Raw genomic sequence first — 21,203 nt, forward strand, 5'->3', positions numbered from 1 at the left:
AAAGAAAGAACATTAGTGGAAACCAAAGAAATACAAAAGTGTCTGGTGCAGTGGCTCATGCCTGTAATCCCAGCACACTGGGAGGCTGAGGCAGGTGGATCACCTGAGATCAGGAGTTCGAGACCAGCCTGGGCAACATGGTGAAACCCTGTCTCTACTAAAAATACAAAAATTAGCTGGGAGTGGTGGCAGGTGCCTGTATTCCCAGCTTCTCGGGAGGCTGAGGCAGAAGAATCCCTTGAACCGAGGAGGCAGAGGTTGCAGTGAGCCAAGATCACGCCACTGTGTTCCAGCCTGGGTGACAGAGTGAGATTCTGTCTAAAAAACAAAAACAAAAACAAAAACAAAAAAAGCCCCAAAAAACAAATCGTAGACTCTGAGTAAAGCAGATTACCCTCCAAACATGGGTGGGCTTCATCAATTCAGTTGAAGGCCTTGAGAAAGGACTGACGTCCCCCATGGAAGAAGGAATTCTGCCTTTATAACAGCCACTATACTCAAGAATGCAACATCAACTCTTCCCTGGGTCTCTCCAGTCTGCTAGGCTCCCCTGAAGATTTCAGACTTGCCAGATTTCAGCCCCCGTAATTTCATGAGCCAGTTCCTTACAACAAATCTCTCTCTCTCTCTCCCTCTGTGTGTAAGTATGTATATGCACACACGCGCGCACACACACACACACACACACACACACAAATATCTTACTGGTTTTGTTCCTCTGGAGAACCCAAACTAAAAATGTGTTTCAAAGTGATTTCAAATACAAGGAACATAATAAATAGGTATTCACTTTTAAATGTTAGCACCACTTACTAGAGGTAGGAGCTCTGGAAATTTATATGCCACTTCACTTTTGCTTAATAATACATGTAAACCTGCATGAAAGAAACAAAAAACAGTATTTCTATTAGTAAAAATCATTTAGGAAAAATACCCTAAATATTCACTCAACTTTACATCTGACTTCTTTTCTCTTTACGAACCTATCAAATTACCAATTAAGATATAAAATGAACTATATTCATAAGAGGCTTACTATTATTATTATTATTGCTTTTTTGAGATGGAGTCTCACTCTGTCGCCCAGCTGGAGTGCAGTGGCACGATCTCGGCTCACTGCAAGCTCTGCCTCTCGGATTCACACCATTCTCCTGCCTCAGCCTCCCGAGGAGCTGGGACCACAGGCGCCCGCCCCCATGCCCGGCTAATAGAGGCTTTTTAATGTTTCTCATGAATCTGTTATCAAAGGTACACTTAGAACTAGTCTTAGTTGTATGTACTAATATACACTGATGACATTTTAAAAGCTATCAAAACAATTTATATATACATTACGCCAGCTTTAAGAGTTGTATTTCACTGGGCCATGGAGTTTGTTCCCATTTAAAGTAGAGCAGTGAGAGATCCTTCTAGCCACTGAATGAAGAAACTGGCCCTGGAATCACGGTCCTCACTGATACTGACCTTTGAATTAAGTTCCCCAGAACTTCCGATTTAGGATCAAAGCCTCCTTAGTTTCTAACCTCAAGGGATCCTGGCTGACTGCAACCTCCGCCTCCCAGGTTCAAGCAATTCTCCTGCCTTGGCCTCCCAAGCAGAGCAGCTGGGACTACAGGCACACTCCACCATGCCCAGTTAATTTTTTTAGTTTTAGTAGAGACGGGGTTTTGCCATGTTGGCCGGGCTGGTCTCGAAGTCCTGATCTCAGGTGATCTGCTGGCCTCGGCCTCCCAAAGTGCTGGGATTATAGGCATGAGCCACCACGCCTGGCCTTCAGTTCATTCTGAATGTGTTCTGTTTATGCTATTGCTTAAACCGAGGACACCCTTTAAAGTCTTATCAGTATATACTGGCCACTTACTCAAGCCTGGTTTGAGGCTTTCTTCATCTAGGAAAACTTGCACTACTAATGCCATTCTAATAGCTTATTCTCAACATTTACTGCTCAAACTCCATTAGCATTTGCTTCAAACTGTCCAAGAACTGTTTTGTGTAGGTTTACTTAGATTTCCAATTAGATTATAAGCAGTTAGGCTAAGGTTTATCAAATATAAGAAAATGAATACTCAAAAATATTCACACAACAGCTTTGAGGGAGGCAAAAACCTAGGCAGAAATTAGTACCTTTTTAGAGTATCGACTTTTTTCACTGTAGGTAACTATCAGCATTAGCTTCCTCCCATAAAATTAGATTTTTTTTTTTTTGAGACAGAGTCTCACTCAGATTTTTAAAGGCAGAAGAGATCAGTGGCTCAGTTGGAGACAGGACTCACTACTTACTTTCTTGCTTTTTTTTTTTTTTTTAATCGCATGTGCAGGGCATGCTGCACTGCGCCTGTGTGCTACTTCCCCATGCATGCCTCACTTTCTTGCCTTCTATCCAGTACTTTTCCACAACACCATGCCATTAATTGCTTGTGTTGAGGATCGACAGTTCAGTTGCTCAAAACACTTATAACAAAACTGGGCCTGAATAAGTTATAGAAATAAGAGAGATTTCTTCTTACGATCATGATTTCATTCTAGGTAATGGTCTATTGTACCATTTTAACATTCATATGTCTAGGAATAACAACTTTATAAGCCTCACAGTAAGTAATTATCTTAAATTACCATGACTTCAATAATATACCCACGGCAAGGGTCTATCAGTGGGATAATGTGATAGGTCTCAGAACAATGAAAAAAAATGCCTTCAGAATGAAAGAGGAAATCATTACTACTGATCCCATGTACATTAAAAGGATAACGAAGGAATATTAATAACTCTAGGCCCACAAATCTGATAACTTAGATGAAATGGATCAATTCCTTGAAAGACACAAACTACCAAAACTCACACAAGGAGAAACAGATAACCTAAACAGGTCCATATTTATTAAAGAAATTGAGTCAATAATTAGTAACCTTCCAAAAACTAAAGCATCAGATGAGATGACTTCACTGGTGAATTCTGTCAAACATTTAAGGAAGAAATGAAACAAATTCTCTATAATCTCCTCCAGAAAAAAACAAAACAAAACAAAAAACACACCCTCACATCACATTAAGCTACTGAGCCACAAACTTAACATAAACTACGTATTTTACAATGAGTAAAAATACCTTCAAAATTTCTTTCTGTTCTCTGAGTTAAAATGGAACTAAAGAAAACAACAGTGTGTGAGCAAGATAAGAATACCTAGAATCAAGAAATATGAAAGCTGTACTGAAATGAGTCTGCAGAGATGGATAAGTACATATTTAAAAGCCTTTGGCCACGTAAGATGGCAGCTTCAGACATCCCAGCAATTAATTACAAGTGGCTTATAAATCAACTACTTGAAATTAAAAGAATTATCACCCCATTATGGCCTTGTTCTTGACCTGTTGCATAAAAGGCTATCAATAAATATACGAAACAGCTCAGAGGGAGAGAAAAAAAGAAGAGAAAACGTAGGGTGGCTTCAAGTGATTAGCAATTGCTTAAATAACAGATTAATTTGAATGTTAACAACACAGACTTTGAAGCTGGATTCGGTGAAATGATAAAACGTGGTATCTGCAGTTAAATCTAAAGAAGCACTACGGTATAACAGCTATAAACATGGCCTTTGGTGCCAAACTTCCTCATAATGCCAACTGATTCTTTCTTGTTGTGTGACTTACTAAGCAAGTCACTCTCTATGCCTCTGTCTTCCCATCTGTGAAGCAAGCTTAATAATAAAACCTACTTCACAGGACGATGTGATGATTGGATAAGTTAATGATGTAGAAATCATAGAATAACGTCTAGCACAAAGTATTCACAGATATTAACCACAAACAACAATTTAAAAGATAATTTTAGGGTTTTATTTTAGGGGAAACACTTTACCTGCAAGTAAGCGAGAAACTGGGAGATGAATGCTAACTTTTTCTTGGGAAACACAGTATCTGATAGTTTCCACTGAATGTCCACAAATGCTTAGTGTGATAGGTTGTTCACCATCAGTATAACCACCATGACACTGCATCAGTACGGCGAGACATTTCTTGTAAGCTTCAATTAACACTTTTTCCTAAAAAAGAGGGTTTTTCTGTAAGTTACTCAAAAGGTTGAGTTTTTACAACATTGAACAAGCACCTCAAATTCAATGAGTAAGTACCTCAAATAACAATATGGGCAAAACCAAACTCAATTCTCCCTCCCAAACTTGGTCCCTCTTCCAATGTCCGCCATTTCAGTGAATGATACATTTACCCATATAGTACAGAAATCTAGAAGTTATTCCAGTACCCTCCTTTCCCCCATTCCCCATTGTCCAATCTATTACCAAGCTGGTAACTTCATCTTCTAAGTTTCTCTCAAAACTTGCTACTTTTCTGTATCTCTAGTAACTCTAAGGCATTGCCAAGCATCTCTCTATTCAATTCCTGCTTTGACTCTTGCCCCCTTCATCCATTCTCCATACAGAGCAATTTTTAAAAAACATGTAAATTGAATCATGTCACTGTATGGAGAATGGATAAAGGAGGCAAGAGTTGAAGCAGGGAATTTAATAGAGAGACGGTAATCTCTGAAGGCTTCCCACTTCAATTCAAATAAAATGCAGGCTGAGTGTGGTGGCTCATGCCTGTAATTCCAAAACTTTGGGAGGCCGAGGCAAGCAGATCACTTGAGCCCAGGAATTCAAGACCAGCCTGGGCAACATGGCAAAACCATGTCTCTACAAAAAATAGAAAAATTAGCCAGGTGTGGTGGTGATAGCCTGTTGTCCCAGTTACTCGGGAAGCTGAGGTGGGAGGATCACCTAAGCCCGGGGAGGTCAAGGCTGCAGTGAGCTAGGATTGCACTACTGCACTCTAGCCTGGGCAACAGAGTGAGCTGTGTCTCAAAAAAAAGAAAAAAAAAAAAATTATATTCAAAACTTCTTTACATGGCCAAGGCCCTGAAAAATCACTCCTGTGCCCAAATCTCTGTTCTCTACTTCTATGCTCCAACCACAGACCTTTCAATAGCTCCTAGGACTACTCTAGTCCCTGTCATCACAGACTATAATGCAGCTGTCTTCTCAGTCACGAATATCATTTACTCTGTTCCATTAACTTTTACACATTGTTCAGACCTTACAGAAACCTTCCCTAACCTCGTAACGTATACAGGCTCTCATCTAGACTTTATCGCCAAGGAAGGCCAAAATAATTTTAAGACACAGGACAAATGTACCAATAATAAAATTTTATTTTTGAATAAATTTACAAACTACCATTTTTATATTCTCAAAGTCTAGAAGGGATTATGAAAAAAAGAAAAAAAAAAAACAAAGATAGTTACATTAGGAAGAGACAATTTGGATTATTTCCTTCTCTATTTTTCAAGTTTTTCCTAAGGTTGTAGAATTTTAAAATTTTACTGAGTTTATAGGTGGAGAAGGAAAATACGCTGTTTAATGAACTAAGTATCACCACTATTTTCTCTAGGTCTCCTCGAAATTTACTTAGGATTCTGCTTATTCCTCCCTCTTCCACTTTCCTCCTATCTCCCGCACCTAGAAGAAACTCACATCTGAAGCACACCAGTCCTGCATCATTGAAATGACATGTGTTAATTTCATTTGTAATGTGAAGGCTGCTTCCCACTCTGGTTCCATTTCAATATGTTGTCCTACTTGACGTGTAATTGGATCCATTCCCTTAAAGGAAGTGAAAAAATTATATATGAATGAAAATTATAGTTGTTCTTTTATATGGAAACCTAAGAAGTAATGTAGAAGAAATATATATTGATTATAAAAACACAGAAGGTATAAGTTTTAACAGGAAACTTCAAGTACTATGAAAAGTAATAGCTTTTAAAATTATGTGTTTATATAACATTCTCTAAAATATAAATTTAAAAATCCCAATAAATGCATTATTTCAGAGGTATCTTCCAAGATCTGTTTTAGGCAATAAAATACTTCAATATTTCACTGCAATAATCCTTCCTTTTTAGCTCTATTGTCTATAGAAAAAATTGTTAAAAGAAATGTGACAAGCTTTTAAAATGTTATTGAATTTATAACTGTATTTTTAATATATTAAAGTTTAAATATTATGTCCTAATATGCAATTAAAAGTTTTCATAGAGCCTGAAAGAAGGCAAAACAATAAATAGCTTTTAATTAAAATTGCTGTTCAGAAACTAGCCTAACTATTCTAGTATGTCAGAACTTATTAAATAATAGAGAATACAGAATACTTCAAGTATCAAAAATGACCAAAGTAGCTACTGTTTTTATAGATACATGAAAAACATAGTAGTATTATAATAAATTAAACACCCATGAACTACCACCCAACCTAGGAACTAGAATGATAAGTCAGGCCAGACATGGTGGCCCAGGCCTGTAATCCCAGCACTTTGGGAGGTCGAGGTGGGTGGATCACTTGAGGTCAGGAATTCAAGACCAGCCTGGCCAACATGGCGAAACCCCGTCTCTACTAACAATACAAAATTAGCAGGGTGTGGTGGCATGCACCTGTAATCCCAGCTACTCAGGAGGCTGAGGCAAAAGAATCACGAGGCAGATGTTGCAGTGAGCCAAGATCCCACCACTGCACTCCCGCCTGGGCGACAGAGCAAAACTACACTTCCAAAATAAATTAAAAAATAAATAAAAATGAATTCAAATAAATAAAAGTAAAAATGATAAGTCAACTTTGGTCATTCCTTTTCTTAAGAAAGCCAGGTGGCTACTAAATAAATCATAATAGTACTTGCTCAGATTTTTAGAGACGTCACCTATCTTCTTACAGTTATAACTGGTTAAATATACCTGTTCGTTTCTACTTCTAGATTCTGTTTTGTATATAGGGATGTTTCCTAAAAAGAGAATTAAACAGGGGAAAAAGGTCTACACTGTATTATATAAATATCACACGAAGGAGAGAAAAAGAAACATGGAAACATTAAAAAGCAAAATCAAAAATCACTACAGTTTCTCAAATAACCTGACTATACTTCCAAGAAAGCATATTAAAAAAATAAACTTGTAACCTCTAAAGAAAGAACATTAGTGGAAACCAAAGAAATACAAAAGTGGCTGGTGCAGTGGCTCATGCCTGTAATCCCAGCACACTGGGAGGCTGAGGCAGGCAGACCACTTGAGGTCAGGAGTTTGAGATCAGCCTGGACAACAGGGTGAAACCTTGTCTCTACTAAAAATACAAAAAATAGCTGGGCATGGTGGCAGGTGCCTGTAATCCCAGCTACTCAGAAAGCTGAGGTCAGAGAATCACTTGAATCCAGGAGGCGGAGGTTGCAGCGAGTCAAGATTGTGCCATTGTACTCCAGCCTGGGCAACAGAGAAACTCTGTATCAAAAAACAAAACAAAACAAAAAAACCCCCAAAACTGGCCAGGTGCGGTGGCTCATGCCTGTAACCCCAGCACTTAGGGAGGTTGAGGTGGGTAGATCACTTGAGGTCAGGAGTTCGAGACCAGCCTGGACAACTTGGTGAAACCCCGTCTCTATTAAAAATACAGAAAATTGGCCGGGCGCGGTGGCTCATGCCTGTAATCCCAGCACTTTGGGAGGCCAAGGCGGGTGGATCACGAGGTCAGGAGATCGAGACCATTCTGGCTAACACGGTGAAACTCCGTCTCTACTAAAAATAAAAAAAAGAAATTAGCCAGGCATGGTGGCCGGCGTCTGTGGTCCCAGCTACTCAGGAGGCTGAGGCAGGACAATGGCGTGAACCAGGGAGGCAGAGTTTGCAGTGAGCCGAGATTGAGCAACTGCACTCCAGCCTGGGTGACAGAGCAAGACTCCATCTCAAAAAAAAAAAAAAAAAAGGAGTCTCAAAACAAACAAACAAACAAAAAACCAATAAATTAGCTGGTGTGGTGGTGTATACCTGTAATCTCAGCTATTTGAGAGGCTGAGGCAGGATATTCCACTTGAACTCTGGAGGTGGAGATTCCAGTGAGCTGAGGTTGTGCCACTGCACTCCAGTCTGGGTGACAGAGTGAGACTCCATCTCATAAACAAAACAAAACAGAACAACCAACACAGAAAAAACCCAGGAGCAGTAGATGGCAGAATCTTTGCTGGGATCTCCTTTGCTCCATACCTTTCTAAGAATCTCCAATTAAAGAGGAGCTTCCTGGTCCGAATTGCAGCCATCCAAATTGATCTTTTGGAAATGTGCACAAAATGAAAAGATGCGCAGACAGAAAGCTGTTCATTTCAGCGAACAACAATAACAAAAACAAAGAAGCCAGGCCTGGGCCTGTGCCTGTGCCTGTGCCTCTAGTCCCAAGCAACTTAGGAGGCTGAAGCAGGAGAAATGCCAGAGCCCAGGAGTTCAAAGGTATAGTACACTCTGGTTGTGTCTATGACTAGCCACTATACTCCACCCTGGGCAACACAGGGAGACCCCCATCTCGTAAAAAAAAATAAAAATAAAAAATAAAACAAAAAGAGAAAAGAGGAAAAAAAAAAAGGAAAAAGAAAAGTGTAATAGTTTTTACATACCTGCATACATTTTAGTAATTCCAAAAAGGCATCAAACCCTTCTAGGAACTTCTGCCTCAGCTCATCTGACCATTCAGTTGGTTTGCTAATTAACACATACCTGAACAAGATAAAAGTGACAGTGGCAATTAACATAAACATCGACTTTCTATAAATTGCAACTGGTTTAATAATTAAACGAAAACTTACTTGAGATCTAAAATAAGGCTCTGTACTCTCCTAAATTTGAAGGCTTGTAAAGCAGTGTATCGTTCAAACTGAAATCTGCCATGGGCATCTCGATGTCTCAAATGATCCATAAAAGTCTTAATGATAATGCTCATCAAGTTTTCTTCTGTGATGAGCATTCGAGCCTAAAAACAAAGTTTATCAGAGTGCATGGTAATCAAAAACTACGTACTAAGAAAACTAAAAAAAGTCACCAACATTGTTCAGCTCCGTCAGTTTAAACCTTTTTTAACACAACTATATATCATAAATGCATTACTGTGTATTTCTAAATAGCAATTACTTACTCCAATTGCCACGTGTATGAAGCAACAATTATACCAGATGCCAGAAAGATGTTAGAAGATAGTTCCAAGGCTCATTATTCAAAGATAATTCAGGGTGGGGGCTCTGAATCAGGCTGCAAATTGTTCTTAACTGAGACATTTAGACACCTATAATGGTATGGTATAATTATTCTAGGATCCAGAGGTTTACGCATAGATTCTCTAGAACTCAGTATGAAGCAATATTTTCTCTTAATTTCCTTAGTTGAGATTTATTTTGTGTGTGTGTGTGTATACATATTTTATTTTGAATAAGAAAATATATGTAAATGATACTAAATGCAATAGGGAAAAGTCAGTCAGTAAGTCTCCTAGCTCCTGAGGTCTTCTTTCTAAAGGCAAACCCTGTTAATAGTAGCTCCTTGCATATTCTTGAAGAGATGGTATGGGTATATGTATTTTACATACATATAATTACAGAGCTTGTGTTTTTATATATGTATAAAATTAGAGTATATACTATATAACACACACATACATAAAATGCATAAAGTGTATGTTAAGTATACACAAGTATATATAATTATATCTATCTCTTTCCCACAAAGGATAGCATATTATACTGTTTTGTACATTTTTTACCTACAAATTACATACATTGTTCATACAAATGTCCGTCATTCTTTTTAACCAGGTCTACTTTTGTATCAGATTTAATTTAGCCAGGCTTCTACTGGTCAGACATTTGGGTTGTTTCCAGTGTTATGCTATTGAAAAAGATGTTGCAACAAATATCCACTGTGTATAGTTGTAGGAATATTTATAGAATAATTTCCTAAAGTGGAAATAATCAGTTAAAGAGCATGCACATAATAAATTTTAATGATATCACCAAATTGTTCCCACAAAAAGGTTTAACAATTTCTATTTCTACCTACAATGTGGGCCATGCCCTTTCATAACCTCCATAACACAATATAACTTCAAACATTCTGCTCTTTGCCATTTTGATGGTGTTAATCTGCCCTAATAGAGTCAGAAAGTCTAATGTAACTTTGAATACTTAATTTTTTACTCTGATACAGAAGATCATGGATCCTCCCCCTGACCTTTTCCAGCCTCAATAGCTAATCTCCCCTAGGATTCTAGAGTGTTACTGATACTGGGTGACAACTTAAACAGGTCTCACATAAGTCAAGATCAGGTAATTAGCAACAGAAAAAGTTTCATCAAAAAGTAGAACAAGGCCAGGTGCGGTAGCTCACGTCTGTAATGCCAGCACTTTGGGAGGCTGAGGCAGGTGGATTATTTCAGCCCAGGAGTTCGAGACCAGCCTGGGCAACACAGTGAAACCCTGTCTCCATAAAAAACAAAACAATTAGCTGGGTGTGGTGGCATGTACCTGTATTCCCAGCTACCCAGGAGGCTGAGGTGGGAAAATCACCGGCGCCTGGGAGGTCAAGGCTGCACCGAGCCATGATCACGCCACTCCAGCCTGCGTGACAGAGTGAGACCCTGTCTCAAAAACAAAAAACAAAAAAACCCCAAATAAGTAGGAACAAAAATGCAGAAGACAGAAGTCTAAGAATATACTAAAAATGTATTCTAATATAGATGTTAAATTCTAAAGTCAGTAGACAAGTAGAAAATCTATACAGTTAAATATACCTTTGAAAACTTCAGGACTTAAAGGAGGCAGTAAAAGGAAGTTTGGTGGAGAGACAACTTAATATTGTTAGAATGTAAACCCCTATCAATCAAGGCACTTATTAGCATTTTTAGTTTCAGGTGAATGTTAACAGAGATGGTTCACATAACTTTCGGATTGGATTTTAATTGTCTTTATGGGGTGTCGGAAAAAAAAATAGGCTGGGTGCAGTGGTTTATGCCTGTTATCCGAGCAAGCGAGGCCGAAGTGGGTGGATCACTTAAGGTCAGGAGTTCAAGACCAGCTTGGCCAACATGGTGAAACCCTGTCTCTACTAAAAAACACAAAGATTAGCTGGGCATGGTGGTGGGCTCCTGTAATCCCAGCTACTCGGGAGGCTGAGGCAGAACTGCTTGAACCCAGGAGGCAGAGGTTGCAATGAGCCAAGATCACGCCATTGTACTCCAGCCTGGGTGACAGAGCAAGACTCTCTCAATTAAATAATAATAATAAAATAAATAATAATAGGGTGGTTCATTACTATGACGACAACGACTACTACTACTACTAGTACTACTACTACTACTAGGGTGGTTCATTACTAATGTTCCATTAAACCAGGGAAGTAGCTGGCCGCAGTGGCTCATGTCTACAGTTCCAGCTACTTGTGAGGCTGAGGTTGAGGACTACTTGAGCTCAGGATTTCGTGGCCAGCCTGGGCAACAAGAAAGGCCTTGACTCTTAAAAACAAACAAAAACCCAAAAAACCAAACCAAAACAAAAACCAGCGGAGTTATTCAGGCATTTCTACTTCTAAAAGATAACAAAAGAAGCATATTTTTCAAAGTTACAAAGAGAAAAGAAAAATAAAAGGCCTTAGGTTCTTAGCTTTATCACCTTATGCTAGGAAATTGTTGCTAACCTTTCAAAGTAATTTTCAACATTAAATACCAGACATTATTTGGTATTTATTCTTGGCATATATTTCTTGTACTTAACACCCTAAAACATTATTATTATTATTATTTTGAGACAGAGTTTTGCTTTGTCACCTAGGCTGGAGTGCAGTGGCATAATTTTGGCTCACTGCAACCTCCTCCTCCAGGGTTTAAGTGATCCTCCCACCTCAGTCTCCTAAGTAGCTAGGATTACAGGTGTGTGCCACCATGCCTGGCTAATTTTTAATATATATTTAGTAGAGACAGGGTTTCATCAAGTTGTCTAGGCTGGTCTTGAAGTCTTGACCTCAAGTGATCCACCTGCCTTGGCCTCCGAAAGTGCTGGAATTACAGGTGTGCGCCACCGTGCCTGGCCTTTCTTAATGTTTATGCCTACAATTCACTTTGCTTTAAAAAGCATTACCACTATCAATCAGGCACAGTGGCTCATGCCTGTAATCTGAGCACTTTGGGAGGCTGAGGTGGGCGGATCACCTGAGGTCAGGAGTTCCAGACTAGCCTGACCAATGTCGCGAAATCCCCTCTCTACTAAAAATAAAAAAATTAGCCGGGTGTGGTGGTGGGCACCTATAATCCCAGCTACCCAGGAAGCTGAGGCTGGAGAATTGCTTGAACCCAGGAGGCGGAGGCTGCAGTGAGCCGAGATCGTGCCACTGCACTTCAGCCTGGGTGACAAGAGCGAAACTCTATCTCAAAACAAAAACAAAAACAAAACTACGACTTACTTATATTATAGTTTTTATTCATTTTATATGATTCATATTCAATTTTGTATTGCAAGGCTCATGACCCATTTAACAGCATATTCAAAATGGGCTAAATTTTCCCATAAGACTCTGAAAAACACAACTGAATAATAATCATCATCTATGCCTATACTTTCAAACTAAACATGCCATAGCATACAGGGATAATGCTGATTGAACACATATTTAATAAATGAGAACAACTATGATACTCTTATCACTTGAATTATAAGCACTGTTTTCTTTTCTTTTTTTTTGAGTCAGAGTCTCACTCTTGTCGCTCAGACTAGAGTGCAGTGGCATGATCTTGGCTCACTGCAACCTCCACCTCATGGGTTCAAGCAATTCTCCTGTCTCAGCCACCCGGGTAGCTAGGATTACCAGCATCTGCCACCATGCCCAGCTAATTTTTTGTATTTTTAGAAGAGACGAGGTTTCACCATGTTGGCCAGGTTGGTCTCAAACTCCTGACCTCAAGCGATCCTCCCACCTTTGCCTCCCAAAGTCCTGGGATTACAGGCATGAGCCACCGTGCCCAGCCAGTACTAAGTCTTGACCAAAGGTCTTGACCAAACTAAAAATGAAGACTGTGTTAATTGTAAGGTAACTGTGATTCAAAAGATACCACTGCTATAAAACATTCCACTAATATCTAGGGCAAGTTATTTTTAACCAGGAGTGTGCATAATAATTATTAAGAGTTTTTTTTTTTTAAAGAACTATGAGTACTCTTCTGTTTTCAGTCATGATGCAGTAGCTTGAGGCTGACCAACACTTCCACCAAGAACACTTAGAAAAGCTTAATAAAAGTAAAAAAAAAAAAGTTTGAAATCACTAGAGAGCTGCTGAGACAAGGACTCCAGGAGAGAAAACCAGGGAGAAAGGGAACTGCACAAGGAGGTGAGCCAGCATTCTGCAGCTGCTTTTCCCTCAGCATTTGTCTATTCTGGGAGTGGGGTAAGAGGGGATTAAAGATCCCAAGAAAAAACCAAAACTACCTTTGCAAAAACTGTAACAGTGAGAAAATTATGACAATTAAAGAGATCTGACCTAACTGACTTCATCTTGCCTTTAATCTCCAGAACTGCCCTTATTCATTCCTGGGTGCAGCTCAAACTAACTTTGGGAGGAATGTGGTTTACAGTTTAACTTTAAAACAAAGACTTTAAAGATTTTAAAACGAAGGCTGGGTGTGGTGACTCATGCCTGTAATGCTAGTACTTCGGGAGGCTGGGGTGGGAGGATCATTTGAGCCCAGGAGTTCAAGACCAGCCCAGGCAACATAGCAAGACACTGTCTCTACTAAAAATAAAAGATAAAAAACTTAGCCAGGTGTGGTGGTGCACACTTGTAGTCCCAGATACTCAGGAGGCTGAGGCAGGAGGTTGGCTCAAATTTGGGCGGTCGAGGCTGCAGTGGGCCACAATTGTACCACTGCACTCTAGTCTGGGCAACAGAGCGAGACCCTGACTCAAAAAACAAAACTAAAAAAAAAACAAAGATGGTAATGGCCTCTCCCTGAAACAAACTCCCTCTTTGCTTGGGAACCAGACTGTGTTTGTAAAATCAACAAATTAGCCACTAGATTAGAAATTATGGCTCAGAAGTCATGCAGCCAGAGGCCACAAAATCACTAACCTCCCCCACTTGCTCCTACAGACAACATTACTATTGTAAAACCTAAGATCGGTGTTTGAGATATTTTTCAGGCCCTGCATTCTGAAGGACCTGCTGGAGACACCCAGACTGGTAAACTGGCTTATCTGGTCTTACGGCCCCCACCTAGGAACTGACTCAGCACAAGTGGACAGTTTCAACTCCCTGTGATTCCACCCTGGACCCAACCAAACAGCATCCCGGATTTCCTAGCACCCCCTGCCCAACAAACCATCTTTAAAAAAAAATCTAGGCTCTAAATTGTTGGAGTGGCTGATTTGAGCAATAATAAAGCTTTGGTCGCTCACTTAACCAGCTCTCTGTGTACGAAACTTTCTCCATTGCAATTCCCTCATCTTGATAAATCGGCTCTATCTGGGCAGCGAGCAAGATAACCCATTGTGTGGTTACAAAATCTGTACAGAACTGTCATTATTAGGGAGAAAAACTTGCTGAGACTATAGCCATCCCAGGGTGTTAGAGAGGCCAGAATCCCAGTAAGAAAAAGAGCAGGGGGAACTGAGTTCAACGTTCTTCTAGTTTTTCCCTAAACACATTTACAAAATTCTGAAGTTACATAAGGAAGCAACATTAGTGTTCAAGTTCCTATAGAGTGAAAGAACTCGAATTCTAGGGAAGAACTCCAGGCTCTCAATTGAGAACCCTTAGGGAGTTATGTGTCAGGGGTGGGGATGAAGTACAGGTAAGACTGAGTCTTGTCAAAACAACGTGGAGACATTTAAATCCTTGACTGGACTAAAGTGATCCACCTCACTCTATCTGCTGAAGAGAACTTGGATATTGTGGGCGGCAAGCCACCCAGGTGCTGAGGCAAGACACCAAGGGCATGAGCTGTTCCAGTATAATAAAATATATAAAATAAGAATAGTTATACTAGATATAGATCATAGATATGATTATATATGAATATTGTTAATCATTAGTTTATAGCAATTACTCTTTATTCCAGTATTATAATAATCCTCGCTCTACAACTATAACCTAGGGAAAACCAGGCCATACAGAGATAGGAGCTGAAGGGACATAGTGAGAAGTGACCAGAAGACAAGAGTGCAAGCCTTCTGTTGTGCCCAGACAGGGCCACCAGAGGGTTCCTTGGTCTAGCGGTAGTGTCAGTGTCAAGGAGAAACACCCGCTACTTAGCAGACCGGGAAAGGGAGTCTCCCTTTCCACGGGGGAGTTTAGAGAAGACTCTACTCCTCCACCTCTTGTGGAGTTACCTGGAGGCCTAACCGTCTCCTGTGATGCTGTGCTTCAGTGATCACACTCCTAGTCCACTTTTGTGTTCCATGCTGTATACCTGGCTCTGCCTTTTAGATAACAGTAGCAAAATTAGTGAAAGTACTAGAAGTCTCTGATGTGCAGAAATAATGGCGTAAGCTGTCTCTCTCTCTCCCTCTCTCTCTGCCTCAGCTGCCAAACAGGGAAGGGCCCCTGTCCAGTGGACACGTGACCCACATGACCTTACCTATCACTGGAGATGACTCACACTCCTTACCCTGGCCCTTTTGCCTTGCATCCAATAAATAACAGCGCAGCCAGGCATTCGGGGTCACAACCGGTCTCTACGTCTTGGTGGTAGTGGTCCCCTGGCGCCCAGCTGTCTTTTCTTTTATCTCTTTGTCTTGGGTCTTTATTTCTACAATCTCTCGTCTCCGCACACGGAGACAACCCACCGACCTGTGGGGCTGGTCCCTACAGAATATGCCACCCCAAAATATGCCACTTTGGCATAAGGATTATTTTGAGCAAAGGCAACTGATGATAGGAGACACAAGAAAAGCTGTAAAAACAGCATACATTTCCCTTCTGTAAAGTGTCCTCTCACTTCCCAGGAAGGCAAGGGGCATCCTTTATTACCTAAGTTCATCTGAACTTGCAAAACAAACCTTTCTAAACGACCCTCATTTGCCACATAACAAGATGCTTACATGGAAACTTAAGCCTTAAATCATCCGAAAAGAAGAAAGGTTCAAAGGAAATGATCTAATAATCTATAAAGAAATTACATTGGTGGTCACGAAAGGAAAGAAACTACATAAGAATGGCAAAATAAATCTAAAGAAAATACGAAAAGGGAAAGAATAAAACAAAGCAAATGCATAAAAGGGGAAAAATAAATCAATGCAACTAAAGGTTGGTTCTTTGAAAAAACTAATAAGCATATACATCTCTAGGCCGGGAATGGTGGCTTATGCCTGTAATCCAGCACTTTGGGAGGCTGAGGTAGGCAGATCACACGAGGCCAGGAGTTCGACACCAGCCTGGTCAAGATGGCAAAACTCCATCTGTGCTAAAAATACAAAAATTAGCCCGGTGTGGTGGTGCATGCCTGTAGTCCCAGCTACTTGGGAGGCTGAGGCACCAGAATGGCTTGAACCTGGGAGGCAGAGATTGCAGTGAGCTGAAATCATGCCACTGCACTCCAGCATGGGTGACAAAGCGAGACCCCGTCTCAAAAAAAAAATAGTACACATCTCTAGAAAGACTGGTAAGAAAAACAGAAAAATTTAAATTTAAAAAAGGATTACAAAAAATACTACAAGACCTACAGATCTGAAATGTATTAAATAGAAAATAAGATAAATATTAGGTGTCATTTAAATCAATATAAATGGAAATTTAAATTAAATTAGCAAATTCCCAAGAAAAAAACGTATGTTATCAGAAGAGAAACAAGAAATAGAAAATCTGAATAGTCCTATTAAAATTTTTAACTGGCTATAAAATCATTTCCAGAAAGATATCTTGAGGCCTAAATGGTTACACTGGAAAATTCTTCTAAATATTTAAGTGGGTAAAGTGCCTTTGTAAAATTTTGACAGTAAGATAAATCTGACATAGTTGACTCCATCATGCTTCTAACCTTCAAGCTGTCCTTGGTCATTCTGGGGTGTAGGCCAAACTGACTTTGGGAGAAATTTAATTTATAGTTTAACCTTAAAGCAAGCAAGATAATAGCCCTTTCCAAAAGGAAACTGTCTTTATAAAACTAATGAAAGTCCACAAGGTTAAGATGATGAAAGGGGCCTGAATTATGCTAAAATGTAAGTTAAATGATAACCAGTAATCACAAGATTTATAACTTCCACAATTACTCCTATAGATAACAACACTATTGTAGAACCTAAGAGTGACCTTTTGGAGATGCCTTTTCAGACTTTTGCATTACTTGTGATCCATGATTCAACCAGTTCTTTGACCCTCAGCCACAAGTGGACTCAACACAAACCCTAATGATGCCCTCCTCAACCAATCAGCATCACCTCCTCCCTAGTTTTCTGCTCACCAAATTACACTCGAAAACCCCTAACCTCCAAGCCTTCAGGAGGAGATTTTGAGTAAAAACTCTGTCTCCCAAGTGGTGTGGCCAGCCTCGTGTCAATTAAACTTTCTCTGTATCACAATGCTGTGGTCTCAGTGAATTGATTTTATCTGTACAGTGGGCAGGAAGAATCTGTTGGGCAATTACAAAAGTAATAAGGAATAAGTGGTTCACACCTGTAATCCCAACACTTTGGGAAGCCAAGGTGGAAGGATCACTTGAGGTCAGGAGTTCAAGACTAGCCTGGGCAACAAAGCAACATCCACCCCCAACTCAACAAACACTAAAAAAAAAAATTAGCCAGGTGTGGTAGTGCATGCCTGTAGTCCCAGCTACTTGGGAGGCTGAGGCGGATCACTTGCAAACAGGAGGTCGAGGCTGCAGTGAGCTGAGACTGCACCACTGCACTCCAGCCTGGGTGCTAGAGCGAGACTTGGTCTCAAAAAACGAAACAAAACAACAACAACAACAACAACAAAAGCAATACCTATCTTACATAAAATTTTCCAGAAAACAGAATATACTTGCCAATTTAATTAATGAGTCCTCTTTAATCTTACTACCAAAACCCCAAAAGGCTATAACAAGGAAAGAAAATTATCACTTAATCTCTCTCACAAATAAGGGTGCACAAATAGAATCAAGCAATACAGAAAAAGGATAATAAACCACAACCAAGTTTGGTTTATTTCCTTAACATAAAGGTAATAAAACATTTGAAAAAAAATTAAATAATCTTATTAACAGACAAAAGGAGAAAAAAAAGCCACTTGATCATACCATCCAATGCTGCTCCTGAATTCATGAAAATTAAACACATATTCATGATTTAACACAAACAAAAACCGGCCGGGTGTAGTGGCTCACACCTGTAATCTCAGCACTTTGGGAGGCCAAGGTGAGTGGATAATGAGGTCAGGAGTCTGATCTGATCACAAGGTCACCAGCCTGACCAACATGGTGAAACCCCGTCTCTACTAAAAATATAAAAATTAGCCGGGCGTGGTGGTGCGCACCTGTAATCCCAGCTACTCAGGAGGCTGAGGCAGGAGAATCGCTTGAACCCGGAAGGCGGAGGTTGTAGAGAGCTGAGATCACACCACTGCACTCCAGCCTGTGTGACAGAGGGAGGCTTCGTCTCAAAAAAACCCAAAAACCAAACAAAAACCAAGCTAGGCTCAGTGGCACATGCCTGTAGTCCCAGGTACTTGGGAGACAGAGGTGGGAGGATTGTTTGAGACCAGGAATTTGAGGGCAGGCTGGGCAATATGACAAGGCTCCCTCTTTTAAACAACACTACCACCTTAGAGCAAACTAGGAATTCAGAAAATTTCTCTAATCTGATAAAAGAGTATCTACAAACAATCAAACAAAAACCAAGCAAACAAAACTCCAAAGCAAAACATCATACTTTATGGTAAAATATTACGTTTTCCCCCTGAGATCAGATATGAGACAAAAATTTCTGCTTTTATCTACCACTTGTATTTAACACTGTAGTTGAGGTCCCAGCCAGTATAATAAAGAAAATGAAGTAAAATATATAAATATTGGAAATAAGAACTAAAATTGCCGTTATTCATGGATGACAGGTGATATGATTATGTACACAGAAAAATCCAAAAGAATATACAAACTGGCTAGGCACAGTGGCTCATGCCTGTAATCCCAGCACTTTGGGAGGCTGAGGCAGGATGATAGCTTGAGCCCAGGAATTTGAGAATGGCCTGAGCAACACAGACGCCATCTTAAAAAAAAAAAAAAATCTATAGATCATTAGAATAAATGAATGTGGAAAAAGTGGCTGGATACATGGCTGATATACACAAACGAATGTATTTCTATAAGCAAATACAAAGTAATGTTAAAAAAAATTTCCCATAGCATCAAAAGCCAAAAACAGGCCAGGTGCGGTGGCTCACGCCTGTAATCCCAGCACTTTGGAAGGCCGAGGTGGGCAGATAACCTGAGGTCAGGAGTTTGAGACCAGCCTGGCCAACATGGTGGAACACCATCTCCATGAAAAATATAAAAAACTAGCCAAGTGTGGTGGCACGCACCTGTAATCCCAGCTACTTGGGAAGCTGAGGCAGAAGAATCACTGGAACCCGGGAGGCAGAGGCTGCAGTTAACTGAGATTGTGCCACTGCACTCCAGCGGGGGGAACAGAATGTGGCTCTGCCTCAAAAAAAAAAAAAAAAAAAAAACCAACAACAAAAACAAAAACAATGTCTCCCTGCCCTCCCCAAAAAACCAAGCACCTAGAAATAAATCTAACAAAAAAAGAATGGGGGCTAGGCGCCGTGGCTCACACATGTGATTCCAGCACTTTGGGAGGCCGAGGTGTGTGGATCACCTGAGGTCAGGAGCTTGAGACCAGCCTGGTCAACATGACGAAACCCTGTATCTACTAAAAATACAAAAATTAGCCAGGCGTGCCAGTGGCGGGTGTCTATAATCCCAGCTACTAGGGAGGCTGAGACAGAACTGCTTGAACTTGGGAGGCAGAGGTTGCAGTGAGCCGAGATTGTGCCACTGTGCTCTAGACTGGGCGACAGAGCAAGACTCCGTCTCAAAAAGAAAAAAAAGAAGAGTGGGAAGCCCTCTATAATGAAAACTATAAATTATTGAAAGACATTTTTTAAAAAAACTAAATGAATGAAGGAATACATCAAGTTCACGGGGCAGAAGACTCAATATTGTAAAGATACTAATTCTTCCTAAACTGATGGAGAGGTTAATTTCAATCTCAATCAAAATATATAAAGGCTTCTTCGTGTGTATGGAAGCTGATATGCTGAATCTAAATTCATACAGAAATACAAAGGATTAAGAATGGCCAAGGCTGGCCGGGCGCAGTGGCTCACGCCTGTAATCTCAGCACTTTGGGAGGCTGAGGCGGGTGGATCACCTGAGGTCAGGAGTTCGAGACCAGCCTGACCAACATGGAAAAACTCCGTCTCTACTAAAAATACAAAATTAGCCAGGCGTGGTGGCGCATGCCCTGTAATCCCAGTTACTCAGGAGGCTGAGGCAGGAGAATCGCTTGAACCTGGGAGGCGGAGGTTGCAGTGAGCCGAGATCGCACCATTGCACTCTAGCCTGGGCAACAACAACGAAACTCCATTTCAAAACAACAACAACAAAAAAGAATGGCCAAGGCATTCTGAGGAATAAAGCTGGAAGATTTAACTATCAGATACTGAGACTCACAAAACTACTATAATTAAGGCAGTATAGCAGGGACACAAAGATAGACAAGACAGACACACACATATAAAGGTCTTGATTTATGACAAAGGTGCTCCTGAAATGCAACAGGTGAAAAAATATCTTCAATAAACACTTCTAGGTTAACTGAATAACTATGTAGGGGGAAAAAAATCAAGACTTTACTTCATACAATACACAAAAATGAATTATAGATGGATTGGGAATTTAAATGGGAAAGGCAAGCCTTTAGAAAACATGGGATAATATCTTTGTGACCCTGGGATACACAAAAATTGTTTAAACAATATACAAAAAGTATGGTCAGGTGTGGTGGATCACCTGAGGTCAGGAGTTTGAGACCAGTCTGGCCAACATAGTGAAACCACATCTCTACTAAAAATACACACAAAAAAATTAGCCGGGTATGGTCACACATGCCTGTAGTCCCAGCTACTCAGGAGGCCAAGGCAGGAGAATTGCTTGAACCCAGGAAGTGGAGGCTGCAGTGAGCGGAGATCGCACCACTGCACTACAGCCTGGGTGACAGAGCGAGACTCCATCTCAAAAAAAAAAAAAAAAAAAAAAAAAAAAAAAAAAAAAAAAAAAAAATGAAAAAAACACCTTCTTAGGGCTGGGTGCGGTGGTTCACACCTGTAATCCCA

The 21,203-nt window shown here is 40.2% G+C and overlaps 1 protein-coding gene across 1 annotated transcript in view; it reads right to left on the minus strand.

The window, feature by feature from the left end:
- The window catches only part of UBR2 (ubiquitin protein ligase E3 component n-recognin 2), a 135,872-nt gene that overhangs the window by 49,613 nt on the left and 65,056 nt on the right, over nucleotides 1-21,203 (minus strand). Inside the window, exons 12-16 of the mRNA XM_011960442.1 lie at nucleotides 8,669-8,832; nucleotides 8,480-8,579; nucleotides 5,526-5,654; nucleotides 3,857-4,040; nucleotides 814-875 (exon numbers count right to left, since the gene is read on the minus strand). Coding sequence (XP_011815832.1) covers nucleotides 814-875; nucleotides 3,857-4,040; nucleotides 5,526-5,654; nucleotides 8,480-8,579; nucleotides 8,669-8,832 — 639 coding nt within the window. The remainder of the gene's footprint in view (nucleotides 1-813; nucleotides 876-3,856; nucleotides 4,041-5,525; nucleotides 5,655-8,479; nucleotides 8,580-8,668; nucleotides 8,833-21,203) is intronic.

Source organism: Colobus angolensis, unplaced genomic scaffold (genome assembly GCF_000951035.1).
Source record: "Colobus angolensis palliatus isolate OR3802 unplaced genomic scaffold, Cang.pa_1.0 Scaffold51, whole genome shotgun sequence".
NCBI lineage: Eukaryota > Metazoa > Chordata > Mammalia > Primates > Cercopithecidae > Colobus > Colobus angolensis.